Source organism: Aricia agestis, chromosome 18, assembly GCF_905147365.1.
Source record: "Aricia agestis chromosome 18, ilAriAges1.1, whole genome shotgun sequence".
In the NCBI taxonomy this organism is placed as follows: Eukaryota; Metazoa; Arthropoda; class Insecta; order Lepidoptera; family Lycaenidae; genus Aricia; species Aricia agestis.
In genome coordinates this window covers 6,470,910-6,487,912 of record NC_056423.1, presented here as the reverse complement: position 1 = coordinate 6,487,912, position 17,003 = coordinate 6,470,910, and the positions used below count along the sequence as shown (strand labels likewise).

General features: G+C 37.0%; 1 protein-coding gene across 2 annotated transcripts in view; it reads left to right on the top strand.

Moving 5' to 3' along the window:
• Positions 1-17,003, top strand: part of LOC121735814 (fibroblast growth factor receptor homolog 1-like) — an 80,338-nt gene that overhangs the window by 61,133 nt on the left and 2,202 nt on the right. The window contains exons 3-15 of one of the 2 annotated variants that reach the window (XM_042126776.1): positions 3,937-4,081; positions 5,079-5,200; positions 5,916-6,137; positions 6,556-6,744; positions 7,043-7,318; positions 7,862-8,053; positions 9,243-9,469; positions 9,890-10,025; positions 10,799-11,055; positions 11,271-11,511; positions 12,164-12,353; positions 12,619-12,730; positions 15,988-16,181. In XM_042126776.1, the coding sequence (XP_041982710.1) occupies positions 3,937-4,081; positions 5,079-5,200; positions 5,916-6,137; positions 6,556-6,744; positions 7,043-7,318; positions 7,862-8,053; positions 9,243-9,469; positions 9,890-10,025; positions 10,799-11,055; positions 11,271-11,511; positions 12,164-12,353; positions 12,619-12,730; positions 15,988-16,181 (2,503 nt within the window). Of the gene's footprint in view, positions 1-3,936; positions 4,082-5,078; positions 5,201-5,915; positions 6,138-6,555; positions 6,745-7,042; positions 7,319-7,861; positions 8,054-8,318; positions 8,522-9,242; positions 9,470-9,889; positions 10,026-10,798; positions 11,056-11,270; positions 11,512-12,163; positions 12,354-12,618; positions 12,731-15,987; positions 16,182-17,003 lie in introns of both variants that reach the window. The other variant, XM_042126777.1, reaches the window with a different exon arrangement.

Sequence of the window (17,003 nt, the reverse complement as noted above, 5' to 3'; positions counted from 1 at the left end):
TGCACTAACTATATAGAAAATAGTATATGAAGTATGGAAAAAAGAAATTAGTAGATATGTATTTTTACTATTTAATTTTTGGGTACTAAAAATATTTTTTTGTGTGGTAAGGGGACCATATTGCAACGCCATATTGGTGTCCCAAATAACATGAAGCACGCTCGTCACGGGACCAGGACCAATTACAATCCTTTTGTTTCAGAAGTGGTCCCGTTTTTATGGTCCCTCAGATTTGTGGCCTTTGAGTTACGACCTGAACAGTGTTGCGCTTTGTTCCGTCGACATCGATAACTGACACACTTTTGACATTTGACTCACACGATATATCTCATATTTCATACTTCATCGGCTTTCCGATCCTTGCTGCAAACCGCGACCGATAAAAATTCAAGTAAAATGTTACTTTATGACCTAGGTTACAGGTCCAATGTCATTGCCATGCATCGAGGTTCGGAAAGCCACCCTTACCAATATTCCTATGCACTCCGTGAAAATTGCATACTTTGAGTTGAAATATACTTCGAGTCCTGGGAAAAGACATGGGATGCTTTTTATAACAGAAAATATACGGTTCTCGCGCGATAGATAAATTTTGGTGCAAAGGTGTAGCGGGAGTCGAGTCGGCTAGTTTAAAATTCCGAAGAAACAGAACCTTAGTAAGATGCTATATATCGACATTATTGATATTATCGATATTCTACAATATATCGATAATACGACAAGTTGTCGATGTCACTATTTCGCAAACAGTGTCACTTTACTGCACATGGCGAGCAGATGCAAGACTCCAGAAAAAGCTTTCTCAATTTTTTGTCCCAAACACAAAGATTTTGTGACCTCGTGAGAATTCTTTGATGACTTAATATAACTTTGGAATTTGAAATCTAGTCTAAAATGTAAAATACGAATGCTTAGATGTGATTTGACTTTTAAAAAAAATAAAAAAACGCAACATAGAAAGAACATTACTTACAAAAAATTAAAAATAAAAATATCCACAACCGAACCTAGAACCTCCTTTTTTAGAAGACGGCTAAAACTAAAACTAAAAGTAAATGAATGAATATCATCCACATAATCAATCACTAGCTATTTGACCGAGCTTTGCTCGGTATTCGATAAAACACTAATAAAATGACATTTTCTAAAAATGATTCCTAGCTATATCGATTTAACGCCCCCGAAACCCCCTATATACTAAATTTTATGAAAATCGTTGGAGCCGATTCCGAGATTCCAAATATATATATATATATATATATATATATATATATATATATATATATATATATATATATATATATATATATATATATATATATATATATATATATATATATATATATATATATATATATATATTATAATGTACTAGCTATTTGACCGAGCTTTGCTCGGTATTCGATAAAACACTAATAAAATGACATTTTCTAAAAATGATTCCTAGCTAGATCTGATTTATCGCCCCCGAAACCCCCTATATACTAAATTTCATGAAAATCGTTGGAGCCGATTCCGAGATTCCAATTATATATAATATAAGAATTGCTCGTTTAAAGATATAAGATATACCTACAAGAATAGCTCGTTTAAAGATATAAGATAATATGTTCAACTAACTAGTAGACACCTAGGTATTAGGGTTTAAGAGAGGTTAGAAACATACAGACAGACGAGAAGAGAAGGAGGTAAGATTTAATAATAGGGTCCCTTTTTTACCCTACGAAATCGTTAAATTACAGTTTATAATAATATCAAGTCTGAGTTAATTGGCTGTAATTTTTCCTGTGTGGTCTTGTGACAATAGCCGCGTAGTTGTTAAAATTTTATTTAGGACCAGACGAAACAATGGAACCACTTTTCGATTTAAGTACTTAATACATTTTGGGACGAATGCTAATCAGAACAATTTTTTTCGATTGTTTTTCGAACCAAGCTATTAGAGAGGTTTAAGAGCCCATATGACCCTAACTTGACTACATACTTTAACCTAGATCTCAAAATCTGTAAGGTCTAGAAAACTGATTTTTTGACACAAGTAACTTCAGTTCATAAAGATTAAATGCTCAAGACAAAAACACGATTACTCAAAAAATGCCCGATAGTTTCTTTTTTACAAAAAACCTTGTTTTAGACACATTTTTGCTTGGATCTTCGAAGTTTGCTGTCTTTTCTTTAATATTTTTTAATATCTAAAAAGGTATTGATAAAACCTAAATTTGCTCAAAACACTTTTTTCATAATCATTATACCTAGTTCGTCTTTTATTCAAGTAAAACTAACTCGGCGAAGATTCCGCGCCGTCCTTTTTCACCTGGCATATGAAAGACGGGCGTGAGTGTGAAGAGAGAAGGACGATGTTTGATTTTTAGAGTCAGGTGAGCTTTTAACAGCAAAATAGTATTCTCATTTATTATCACATTTCATAAGAATAACTTCTTACAGCAGTTTAATAGAAAACGAATTATTTAACTCTTTTCGAAAAAAAAAACTGCATTTATGTTGCAATATAAAAATCTTTCTCCTTTTTTGGAAGTCGGTTAATATAACTTTTCTCTCTGTATTTAATAATATTTAATATTGGTATTTAATTATTTGTCTAGGATGAGCGAATTTATTTCCAACTTTTTTATGACGCCGCATTTATGACGCCGATTGCATTTATGACGCCGCCGCATTTTTTATTAGCAACAGTCATTGCTTGTAAATTTGGAATACATGCGAATTGCGAACGTAGGAAAAAAAACTTTATGAAGCCGTTATTTTTAATTTTAATAACAATTTCTTGTAATTTCGTAATTGCTTGTACGAATAAGAAATAAAATGGTCAGGTAGGGTAGAGGTAAAAGCGGGTAATCGTAAATCATACATAAATCATACACGCGGTAACGAGGTGTGTATGTAACGGATCTCCTAATTCACTGTTGTATGGCTTTTTGATTGCTTGGACGACGGCCAAATACATACGGCGTGGGTGAATAAAGGTGAGCGCACATGGATATTTCTTGGTGAAATTCCATTTTGTTTGTGGATAAATTGAGATATAATATTATAATGTGACGTCCTTTTTCAGTACACGCTGCGCACCCACAACAATGTTCCATATTATTATGTTTTAGTAAATTTGAAATCGGTTCATACAATTTACTTAAAATCGATGTATTTCTAAAATTCAAGATTTTCCGATGTACCATCAACGAAATTCTCCGTACTACACTATCAACTGTAATTTTTTAAATGCATATATTACGTGTATGAAAATAAAATACATCTATTTTGTTACTAACATTTTTTTATTCTAGCAAAAATAAATTTTTGAGGGTAGTTCTCAATTTCTTTCAAAGATAAGTACTTACCTACATATTATCCCGACATCGGCCATACAACTCTTCATCAAGAAAACCGTGTTGTTTTATACTTTTGCCATGTATATCAATGTTTTTTGCGTTCTTTATCGTCCAGTAGGCATTGCCCCGAATCTTGAGTCGAAGCATACGAAGTCGAAAATACATTCATAATCATCATTGCACGTTTATTGCACAATTAAACAGATTGTTGAAATGTTACGTGAAAAATAGCCCAGCCACCTCCGTGCCGTGTTCACACAGATATCAAAGTCAGTTTTTATTTTCTGGAACATCACTATTACATTGTCTTTGATTTTGGAAAATAGCATCTAATTGTGTGTGATAAGGAGCACTTTTGGATGTGGAAATTTGATGTACTGGTTTACTATAATTACACCTTTGATGTTGCAAAATAGCACCTATGATTATGTATCTACGGTAAACATTAGCCTAGCAAGGTGGTGTTATAAAAAATGTGGAAATTTTATGACCATGACTAAAGCAACAATTTCACCGATTTGTAAAATCGCAACAATTTATTGGTGAAGCTTTGACAAATTAATATTTTTTTTTTCTTTTTTTGTTCCAGATGAGTCTTACACGGTGCTACATGTTGGGAATAATGAGCGACTAAGGTTACTCTGTGGCCCGAAACCGAAGGGTGTCCAATGGTTCTTCAACGGAAAATCTATAGAAAATTCTTCAAGAAACCGAGTGGTTGTACAGAAGCAATCGTAAGTATTTATAATTTGACTCTTGCTGATAAAATAAAAAATATATTACAAAGAATAGTCCAGAAAAGCCTACTAATATTCAACTCAAACTCAACCTAAGCGTTGGTCAATATTATTGTTTTGAGTAGGTACTAAGTCATATTGTGCTAGCGGCGGAGTAACACGGAGTCTATTCGGGGAAAGCCATCAATCATCATTGATGAATCGCTTTTCATACACCATTCCATTCCAGTGGAATTTTAATAAGTCCAGTTGATACAAGATCAACATCTGAAAATACTCCAATACTGTTATTTCAAGCTTAGGTTCAATTGAGATATAAGAAAGCAGATTTAGCAATATCTTTGACTACACACTACTACATGGACGTACCGAGGGGGGGGGGGGCAGGGGGGCAGCTGCCCCCCCCCTGGATCATGTTGACGTCCCTACTAAGTATATTATCTAGTACTTTCATCTATAAAAATAACGAATTTTTGCAATTTGTTTGCAATACAACTAAAAATTATTAATTTTTTATTCTTTATAAACACCTAGCTTATAAAAAATCTGATTTGCCACCCCCTGGCCCAGAATCTGCGTAATTTGCCCCCACCCCCTGGCCCCACCCCCTGGCCCAGAACCTGGGTAATTTGCCCCCCCCTGGCCCAGAACCTGGGTACGCCCATGCACTACTACAGAATATAATAACTCTTCTGTAGAATGATATAAAGTAATTTCTATAGCTAGAATACTTTTTGTATGATGATGGCTGTATTATTAAATCTTCCTTATATAAAGGGCTCTTTAAGATGGCAAGTGCAGGGCAGTCAATCAGAATGAAAGTCTCTGGTTGAGACATTCTTCTGATTCGTTTAAGAAGAAGTTTAACTGAATAGCTTCACTTTTTTAAGAATACCCCAAGTTTTGAGGCTATTATTTTACATCTTCTTAATGGCCTCTTACCTGTATTTTTATTTATTTATTTATTCATTTATTCAGTATTTAAATATTTCAGGTTAAGAATAAGAGCATTTCGAGCGAAAGATGCCGGAGTGTACAAATGTACCAACGACGAAGGCCAAGAGATGAGCGTCAACATCAAGCACAAACCTGAACAGATGTCTGATAATATTGAGGGTAAGAAAAACATTTAAACAATTCCTAAATAAGTATTAAAGATTTCGTAGAAATTTTCACATTGACGTGTGTAAAGAGACAAGCACAATATGTAACATAATTTTATCATTATACTTACATAATATTATCATGCTATTGCTGCATCATTCTCGAAGGTGCTAGATCAAGAGGATGAGGTTATTTAGTACGAATTTATAGGTGCATATAGTTATTCTGGTACAGTTATCCACCACAAGCATTAAATGGGCATTTTTTCTTAACAACAACTTGAGTACCTATTGCTTAGGATTACTAAAAAATTTCATGACTTTAATGCATAGAATTTACGTTGAGGATATCAATTGACAATCGCCACAGGAAATGCCTGCAGCCAGTTATTTTGATATCGAATTAATCGACGCCTTCGCGACGATGCAGATGTCTAAACATGTCATGTTACTAAATGCGTTAATTTCTTATTTCATGTTTCGATTTTAACAAAACTTTGTTTATCCAAGATTAAAATGGCAAACAAATGCCCGAATGTTTTTGAAAAAGTGCCATCCTGTGTTCTAAATTCAAAATAACTTTTTGCAATGCCTCAATCTTGTTGCATTTGAAAAGTTTTCATTTGTTTGAGTAACGAATATTTAATTTTTAAGTCTCCTATCTCTCTACAAATGTTTCGTCCCTGTTTAAACTATTTATGATCTTGTAAATGACGTTTTTCTTGCAGAATATCAGTCGGATGACAACCAAAGGCTTCCGGAACCTTCGCAGTACGTGTTCGACAATTATTCCATCGAAGAAGACCTGGAAGAGAAAGAACATTTTACCTACGGCTACCTGGATTTGACGCAACCAAAATCAGCGCCAAAATACAAGCACCCGGCAAGGATGGCGAAAATGGAGATTGTTCCAACGGGAACTACAGTCACTTTCAAATGCGCTGCTGAAGGTAATTAAAAAAAAAACTAATAGTTACAATAACATTTGTTACTTGTTCTATTAAATTCATCTTAAAAATCTACTTAACTACATAAATGAATAAATAAGTCGAAAAGGCTTTTTCTAGATAAATGCGATATATTTAAGTCAATTAAAGATTTATTTCAGTTTAAATGTTAAAAAAAGCAACAACTTTCAAACACGCCATAACTAATAATTACTTAGCAAAATTGCTTTTTCGAAAATGTTACCCTAAAATATGTTCACAAGGAATAATTTCAAATATTCGAATTCTAATTTGTGTATCAGGATATTTCGAACAAAGAACTTCACAGTATCCGTACGTTAAACGCTACAAAGTATGAGCAATCCCCATGTTTCAGTACACGAGGGGTATAAAAATAACCGACGGTCATAAACATTTACAGGTAATCCAACGCCTAACGTTACTTGGTATAAAAATAACGGACCAATAACGAGAAGAAACCCGCCAAGTTACGGCAAATGGTGGGTGATGCTTGATGAAGTTACGATAGATGATGATGCGAACTATACGTGTCAAGTATGCAACGAGTTAGCTTGTATAGACCACACGTACTCTCTTCAGGTTGATAAAAGTAAGTCTGAACAGAAACCTTTAAAAAAAACTTACAATCATACAATAAGCAGTGGTGGCTCTTCTGTCAGAGCGTCAGCAAACTAGAACTCATAATTTTACTAGTTTTTTTTTCTGTTATATATACCACAAGTACTCTCTTCAGGTTGATAAAAGTAAGTCTGAACAGAAACCTTTAAAAAAAACTTACAATCATACAATAAGCAGTGGTGGCTCTTCTGTCAGAGCGTCAGCAAACTAGAACTCATAATTTTACTAGTTTTTTTCTGTTATATTTATATATTTGGGTTGCATTGCAGATATTCTGAAACGACCACCTCCTGAAAGTTTGGCGCAGCTGGCCGCATTCGATAACAATAAACTCGAAGATAACGCTACAGATATAAAGAGATACAAAGAAAACGAAGCTAAAGATGACGATTTGGACGAGAAAAATGATAAGGAGCATCTCAATTACGGCCATGTTGATAATACGCAATCAAAATATGCTCCTAGATTTAAGCATCCGTCCAAAATGTATCAAATGGAAATTAAACCAGCTGGCAGTACGATTAGATTGAAATGTGCATCTGAAGGTAACTACGTGTCCGCAATTTCGTTACTCCTGTAATTAGTTTGATATAAAAGATGTTAGTGTAAACACCCTTATCCTTGAAACCATCAAATGAGCCCGTCAAAATGAACAACTTTTTCTATGAGACCAATGCTAGGAAATCAAAAAAATCCGTCTTTATACCCATACAAATTGCCGATCCGGGCATCCGTATGGGTATGAAGACGGCAATTTTTTTTGAGTTCCCAGCATTGTTTTCATAGAAAAAGATGTTCATTTTGTCGGGCTCATTTGATGGTTTCAAGGATAACGGTGTTTACACTAACACACTATATGTAAACCGTTTGTATTTTGTGATGAATACTATGTAATTTTTCAAGACTTTATAAGTTTATAGGCTTAAACATTACACCTGTTAAAATTGATAGAAAGAAAGAGGCAAAAGCACACAAACACACTTTTGTTAATTATATTTTGCACACACAGTGACTTATTGCGACGAATCATTATTATTTTCATGAAAATGAGGATTAAATACATTTCTAATTTATGCACAATTTTTCAGGAAACCCTATGCCAAATATAACGTGGTACAAAAATAAAGGTACGCCGATATCCAGAAATTATTTCAAGCCATCGTACGGGAAATGGTCGATCTCACTCGACGAACTGACTAAGACCGATAATGGGAATTATACATGCAAAGTGTGCAATGAGCTGGGCTGTATAGAACACACGTACACACTCCAGATACAAGGTAATTGGGCTGATGATCTAACGTCGAAATTGGGGTCGATTATTACGTCTAAATTTAAATCTGACTAAGGATTTTGAGTGTTATGAGACATGATTTGCTATCGGGCTGTCTAAAACCTTAGATACCTTTATTCTTTAGATTTTTAAGATTTTTTTAAGGCAAATACGATAAGCAACAAGATTATTGCCAATAAGAGTATTTACCTTAATCTCTGTAGCTTTTTCTAGTATTTTAAGACCCAACCTAAGTCTAAGGTTAATTCTAGAGCGGTACCCGTCAAAGCCCTACATAAAGGAAGGATACCCTGGGAACATAACAGTGCTTGTGAACGACACAATACAGTTGTCCTGTCCGCCACTTTCCGACTTAGAACCACACGTGTACTGGGTTAGACCAGCCAACTATTCTCTCAAAGACGCAGAAGTTGGTCCGAGCGACGCTCCGATTCCAGTGGGAGATGTTATCGAGGTCTTTATTTTGAATCTAGGTGATGGGTTTCATATGAAAAATGTCATAACTCATTAAATTTAGGTGATGGTTTCACTTGGAAAATGTCATAACTCAGATATTCAATTAAGGTGATGGGATTCACATGGAAAATGTCATAAATCCTAGAAATTATCTAGATAGGTGGGATTATAGGTTATGTGGAACTTTGGTTGCGTACAGTACGGTTTATTTGTATGATTCACGTGTTCCATTAATAACATTGCAATTTCACACCTACATGCCATTGTTCGTATCTAATCTGCATTGGTGAAGGAATCTGGTGGTGGTTAGCTCAGCTACTCTGTAATATTTGGTTAAGAATTATGACCAATTCGAATAACATTACGAGCAGTAAATGCTTTCAAGTGTTTACTGCGATTGGAATTGGCAAGTTGACAAATGTGATCAGGAAATTCAGAAATCACATCTGCTGTTATTATAATTAGATTTCTGATAATCCCAATAACTTTAATCGAAACTATAAAAACCGAATAGACCGATAATTTATTTTGTGCGGTGTATGAGTTTTATCTTTCCCAATTTAATTGTATTATTATATTCTACTATTATACATAATCTATTATACTATTCCCAATTTTAATCGAATCTCTAACATTAATAAAAACATCGATTCCTAATTGAGTTCGGCGTATGCGTTAAATCTTTCCTCGTAAGCTAACGTAAATACGTTTGTTCGTAGAGCGTCTTTACGCGAAGCCTGTGTTAACTCAAGCGGCCGTCAATCAGACGAAACTGATCGGGGAGACTGCTAAATTCACCTGCGAATTCCTCTCCGATCTTCATCCGTCCGTATTCTGGATGTATTTCACGAAATACGAGTACGTTTACAATGAGACGCTCACCGACGCGTTCGGACGGCGTCTGAAGGAGACTGTTGTTTACAAAGACGATAATAAAATTGTGACGGTGAGGGTATAGTCACTAACATTTTGCATGATCTGTTGCATGTTATGTGTTGCTTGATTGTTTGCTCTGCTTTTAATTAAATACCTTATACTAGTATATTATATTATTCTATGCTTATACCTAGTGAAAGTGGATAACTATTAATTACTCAAATGAGTGATGGTATAATACTAATTATTTTGTCTGCTTACTATGTATTGTATGCTTTTTTGTGTCTTATAATTTATCTGCAGAATAGTTTTAAGATAATAACTTATACATGCTTCATCTTTAGACCTCAGTGTTGCCGACCGTTTATGATGTTGCTTTTGGAGTTCTCCTTGTGCTTTGATGTTTTTGTCAGTGTAACAATAAAATCTAGATCTAGAAATTAAAAACTAACCACTCCTCATTATTATAGCAAGTTTTCTAATTTAACAGAGTGAAAACCCAGAAGATAAGCCAGAACAGTTGACGATATACAACGTGACTAAAGATGATGAGGGATGGTATGTGTGTGTTGCTATCAACTCGCTGGGAAATACTACTGCGAAGGGATACCTTACTGTTCTAGACTGTAAGTATTCTGTGAAACTGTGCTAAATCTATTCCACCATTACTTTAGAGTTTAGAGTTACATAGATTAATCAAAGAAATTGATTCAAAAGCTGATGACTCGTGATGATGATAATGTTATTTTGTTATGTCAGACAAATTTTAGATTCACGAGTCTGTTCGGAAACTTTTCCGTGCAGCTATTTCAGAATCCGAGTCTTAGGCTGCGTACCCACCAGAACTGAGCGGAGCTGTGTTGCGAGGAATGTGTTTTTAAGAACCAATTGCATCGCCGCGCTGAGCGATGTCATGGCAAAGTCATGTTAATGGAGCGATTCTATTGGTTTTCAAAAACACATTCCTCGCAACACAGCTCCGCTGAGTTCAGGCTCTGGTGGAAAGGCAGATAATTCGACCAAATTACGTTAGTCCATCTGCCTATATATCGATTTCTCTTTCATAGTATTAAATAATTGTCTTCATAGCTATATTTTCTACTTCGCACTCTATTTTTTTTTTATAAAATAAGGGGGCAAACGAGCAAACGGGTCACCTGATGGAAAGCAACTTCCGTCGCCCATGGACACTAGATATAGTAGGGAAGATATAGTAGGGAAGGGAAAAGGGGAGGGGATTGGGCCTCCGGTAAACTCACTCACTCAGCGAAACACAGCGCTAGCGCTGTTTCACGCCGGTTTTCTGTGAGAACGTGGTATTTCTCCGGTCGAGCCGGCCCATTCGTGCCGAATCATGGCTCTCCCACGTATATCTCTAATCGTAATATTACTTTTACAGCGTTACCAATAACAGAAGCATTAGACCATGGTAAGCCAGCGCTACTGATCAACATAGTAACTGCTGTCTTAGGGGCTATGTTCTTTGTAGCGGCCATCATAGTGGTCATGATATTCAAGAAGTTAAAGAGAGAGAAGATCAAGAAGCAGCTGGCTATAGAGACAGCGCGAGCAGTGATTGTAACCCATTGGACGAAGAAGGTGACAGTGGAGAAACCACAGATGAACGGATCACCGAATGCTACTGGAGAATGCTTGGTAAGTCCTGCTTACTGTATTGCTACAGAAACTGGACATTTCATTCATTAACTACTTTTATATTATGCGCGAATTGGTGCAGCTTTATACGAAATTATAATCATAATTTGTATTAAACAAACAGCCAGCGTTGCCATTACCTGAAAAAAAGTAGATGAAGTTTTTGATGGACCTTATGATTTTCTGTAAAGTTCCTATTCTTTTCTTTCTTATAGTTGATGCCAGTCGTGAAGATCGAGAAACAGAAGTTGTCTCAAGTCCAAAGCAATACGTGTGATTCTATGATGATGTCAGAATACGAGCTTCCAGTGGACATAGACTGGGAGGTGCCCAGGGAATCCCTGGCCTTGGGTAAAGTGCTGGGAGAAGGAGAGTTTGGGAAGGTGGTGAAAGCTGATTGCGTCGGGATATTGAAGCCTGGCGTCCAAGCTGTTGTGGCTGTTAAAATGTTGAAAGGTAAGTTGAAAAAGAAAGAATGTGCGCAGTGTAGCTGCTTTTACACCTATATAATAGTCTGTCAAGAAAGTCATGACAGGCGGGAAATTTTTTAAATGAAATAAAAAAAAAAAAGAACTTTATTAATTCGAGATAAAAATGAGCAAGGTGACAATATTTAAAATGTAACGAGCGTTCTCTGTGAAAATACAAAGAAAAAAATACACCTTTTAAGGGTGATTACGTTTAGAAAATTTTCCCGCCTGTCATGACGGTGATATAGCCACGTTTTGACAAAACCAGCAAACTAGTTATACTTAATTATTGTAAGTACTAAATATATATTTTCTTAGCTATGTATTTCAATAATTCAAGGTTTTGATTGTTTGGAGGAATTACTATGTAGCTTTGCTTTGCTGGAATCAAACTGTCAAAGAATTATTATGCGCGTTTGGTGACATCACACTTTATCGGTCTAAATCTTCAGATGCTAACCTCAAAAACCATACGGAATAACTAGACAAACTGATAATACTTTAAGGCTGCGTATGTGTTCCTCTGAACTGAAAGCGTTACTTTTGATTTCTGCGTTTCTATGAGAAACGCCCTAACGTCGTTAATTTGTTTTGTTACACCCTGAATATCCAAAAAACAACAACCTTTCAAATTGCAGAGGGCCATACGGACGCGGAGATGATGGCGCTGGTCTCCGAGATGGAGATGATGAAGATGATCGGCAAGCACGTGAACATCATCAACCTGCTGGGGTGCTGCACGCAGGACGGCCCGCTGTACGTGATAGTGGAGTACGCGCCCAACGGCAACCTGAGAGAGTTCCTGAGAAATCATCGGCCGGGGAATAGGTGAGATTTGGAATCATTAAAATAGGTGGAAATTCCTACTTTGACCGTACTAGGTAATGGAGGAATTCGGGGCAAAAAATTAAATTAGGCCTCAACCAGTGGCGATGCAACTGGCAAGGCCTTAAGTTTTATTTGGGCGGGGTCCTCTCACCACTGGTGTATCAAATAATTTGACATCCCTTGCCAATTAATTTAAAATCTTAATACTTGCAACTTGCTAGTTGCACGCTTAAAACAAGGATATTTTGAACGATTTTGTTTTCAGGTATGAATCTCCAACGGAAGATTTGAAGGATAAGAAAACTCTCACACAGAAAGACTTGGTGTCTTTTTCATACCAAGTCGCCAGAGGAATGGAGTATTTAGCCTCAAGAAGGGTAAGTTTGTTTTATTTTAGTTCCCGACATTCAAAAATTAGGTGACTTTAAACTATTTACGGGCCTGCGCAATTGTTACAACCAGGCTATGATTAATGATAGGTCTGTAAAATCTATTCTCGCATAAAACAAAACGTCTACCATGGTTGTCCACGCGTGAACTGTAAAGGATAATTATTAAGTATTTTCAACTTATTATTATAAGCTTGGGCTGTACTAGTTTATACGTGGGAGAGCCATGCTTCGGCACGAATGGGCCGGCTCGACCGGATAAATACCACGTTCTCACAGAAAACCGGCGTGAAACAGCGCTTGCGCTGTGTTTCGCCGAGTGAGTGAGTTTACTGGAGGCCCAATCCCCTAACCCCTACCGTATTCCCTTAACTACCTTCAACTATTCCCTTCCCTTCCCTACCCTCCCCTATTACCCTATTCCCTCTTAAAAGGCCGGCAACGCACTTGCAGCTCTTCTGATGCTGCGAGTGTCCATGGGCGACGGAAGTTGCTTTCCATCAGGTGACCCGTTTGCTCGTTTGCCCCCTTATTTCATAAAAAAAAGACTATACAGGGTGTAATAAGACCACTTCCGATAACTTTGGGGTATGATTATACTACATTTTCTGATTACGAATATGTATTTTTTTTTTAATTTTTTTTTAATTTTTTAAATTTTTTATTCTTTATTTTTTTATAATTAAAACCCTTTAAACATGATAATAAACCACATAGAAAAATATTTTAAAATATTTTTTTAAATTTTATTATTTTTACCCCAATAAGCATTTGCAAGCGCGCGGTCAACGTTCTCGTGTTCCGAGTAGGTACAAACCCGAGAACGTTGACCGCGTTAATCAGCTGTTAGCTCCGCCCTACGCACGCTAAGTCGAAAGGTCGTATGCGACGAATGACGATACACTACGAGTTACGACTTACGACAGAACACACAGAAACCCTAATGTATGTCTTTTCAATTTCAAACCCATGAAGGTCACCATGACGTGGAACTTAGAACTCTGACCTCTGACCTCTCATCTAAGCTACTTGCAGTGTTAAGAGTTTAATGGTAGCTCATGTAGAAAAATGTAAGTAACTGTCTGTGCATGTGTAACAACTTACGACAGTATGGCAAACTTCTAAGATTATTAGACTCGTTAAAAAGTTCATCGTAAGTAACGAAACCTATGCGGATGAACTGTTTATCCGCAATCGTCACTTATCAATCAAAATAACAGATGATACACGAAAAAACCTCATACATAAAACTGGCAATTAACTTACGTGAAAAATGTTGAGTTCAAGTGTTCTTACTTCTTTATGCATTTTGAAAATAGTCCTTAACACCAAGCAATAAGACCAGTCACCACCAAGAACGTCAAAAAAACTTCTCGTTAACGAAATGTATCACAATTCACACCACAAAGTATTTTATTACAACTGAAATAATAATCAATTATTAACACTTTACACAATACTACCACGTTTTGATACTTGAAGTAATTTTTAAAAAATCAAACTTATCTCCTAACAACTCTAACAACCTATTACCTCAATGCTCAAATGGCTACTAAATTAAAAAATCTATTTTAATTTTTGAAATAATGTTCGTCGTGTATCGACTTTCGGAAGTAGTCAAAAGACACCGACAAAAGGCGGCTTGCTTTGATCGCGGCGCCGACAAAGCGCGCCGCTCTGCAGGTGCCGACGCACGTGTCGCTAATCCATTTCAAGGACAATCTAAGTGTTGTACCCTATAAATTCAATACTATTTAGTCGATATTTAAATTACCATTAAATAATAAAAATTATAACTATTATTTAGTAGATCTCATCTCATTTTTTAAATTCGATACCTACATTATCGTGATAAAGTGATTGTTATACCGTGGTACGCGTTATGCGCGTCTAAAATACTTTAATACCTAATTAATTAAATAACTTTTAATTATTGTCGCTTTTCTTAATATTGAGTAAATATTTGTTTATTTTTAGTTTGACAGTAATCAATACGTACTCGTATGTAAAACAATTAATACGATTTATCGATAAAAACATTATCGATTACTCAAAATATTCACATTGCACAGGGATACATCCCTATTATTTTACAAAGTTTTTTCTTCAATTTTGTTCAGTCGGCTGTCTAACACGCGCCGTGCTGGTGTAGGTACTGTGACGTTTTTGTTTAAGTTTTGTAATTTTACGTTTAGATGTTGTCATATTATTGCTTGTTTTGTGTATTGTTAACTATTTTTTTTTATGTTTGTAATTAATAACGGGCCGTGACAAGATACGTCCGATGAATGTGCGATGCTTTAAGGAACAGGTGAACATCGTCGTCGATAGACGATAGTGCGGTTTAAACAGTGCAATAAAAAGTGTTTAAAGAATTGGAATGTCTCCTGTAATTACTTTTGTTAAGTGTTGAATAACTCTGCAATCTACATCGAGTTAGATGGATCATGGAGCACAGTTCGAACTGCATTTCATAAAAGCAGACAGCTGATCACAGGTCAGTGAACATGTTATCACGTATGTTTTCCATTGATAGGTATTGATAGGTGCAGTAGGTAACTGTGTATGTATTTTTACAGATGTGTAAATCGGATGATGATCGGATGTGAATTATGATTTCTTTTCCTTTTTGGCCGGAAGTAAAAACTGAGTATTTTTGAGTAAAAACCTGAGAAACGGTAATTAATAAATTGTAACATTTTGTTAAATCGTGAAAACTATTGTAATTTAATAATCATTACAATATTGGTGGTTTATTCACTACCTACGGGCTAGGGTATAGGGCACACCACGATCAGCTGTTTTGTCTTAACTCATGACTAGCGCAGAGCCGCGCGCGCGGTATTCGGCGCGGGCGGTATTCGGCGCGGGCGGCGCGGGGGGGCCGGCTCGGCCCGGGGTTTCATTCATTGGCGGCGGGCGATATTATCGCTCATTAACTGCACGCATTATACATTGCGTGTTGAAAATTTTGACTATTTTAAAAACTGGCGATTACATGAAAATTTCTTGCACCAATGGATATATTTCATGCCCTATAATAACCCCACGAAGTTATCGGAAGCGGTCTTTTGACACCCGTATAACGGAATAATAATATAGTCTAATTAATTCGAAACTTTGCATACCTTGCCAATGACAATGCAATAATCTTTTAAAATACATAAAAACGTGTTTTTATAGTTTTTTTTCTTTACTATTATTTATTGAAATGAAGTTCCTTATTTTCCTCTTTATAATTCCAGTGCATCCACCGAGACCTAGCGGCTCGCAACGTGCTAGTGTCCGACGACTGCGTCCTCAAGATCGCGGACTTCGGCCTGGCGAAGGATGTCCACAGCAACGACTACTACCGCAAGAAGACCGAAGGCCGGCTGCCGGTGCGGTGGATGGCACCAGAGTCACTGTACCATAAGGTGTTTACTACGCAGACTGACGTGTGAGTATCCTCACTAGTGCGGGAACCGTACATTTTCCTTGTCACAAACTACCGTGAAAGATCACGGGACTTAAAAATTCTGCATAATAAGGCCGGTATAAATAGTCAGTACTTAAGATGCGACCCGGTCTCAAGACGCGGTTCAGCTCTGTGATTGATCCAAATTTTGATAGCCAACCAATCACGAGCCTGAACCGTGTCTTGAGACCGAGATGCATCTTGAGTAAGTACTGACTATTTATACCGGCCTAAAAGTCTAAGTCCGGGCGCGCACTAGCGGCCAAGCCGCGGCGGCCATCGAGATAGATACCTTAGTATGAAACCGCCATAGACCACGCGCACCTGGCCGCACGCTGTCAAGCGGCCACACCATACTGTCGATGGCCGCCGCGGCCTGACCGCTGCAGCCTGGCCGCTAGTGCGCGCCCGGGCTTAGGGCTTGTTTCACCACTTTCTGATAAAGTGCCGAGTATGCTATTCACAACAACTATACGTGGGAGAGCCATGCTTCGCCACGAATGGGCCGGCTCGACCGGAGAAATACCACGTTCTCACAGAAAACTGGCGTGAAACAGCGCTCGCGCTGTGTTTCGCCGAGTGAGTGAGTTTACCGGAGGCCCAATCCCCTATCCTATTCCCTTCCCTACCCTATTCCCTTCCCTTCCCATCCCTAGTCTCCCCTGTTACCCTATTCCCTCTTAAAAGGCCGGCAACGCACCTGCAGCTCTTATGATGCTGCGAGTGTCCATGGGCGACGAAAGTTGCTTTCCATCAGGTGACCCAATTGCTCGTTTGCCATTTCATAAAAAAAAAAAAACTTTT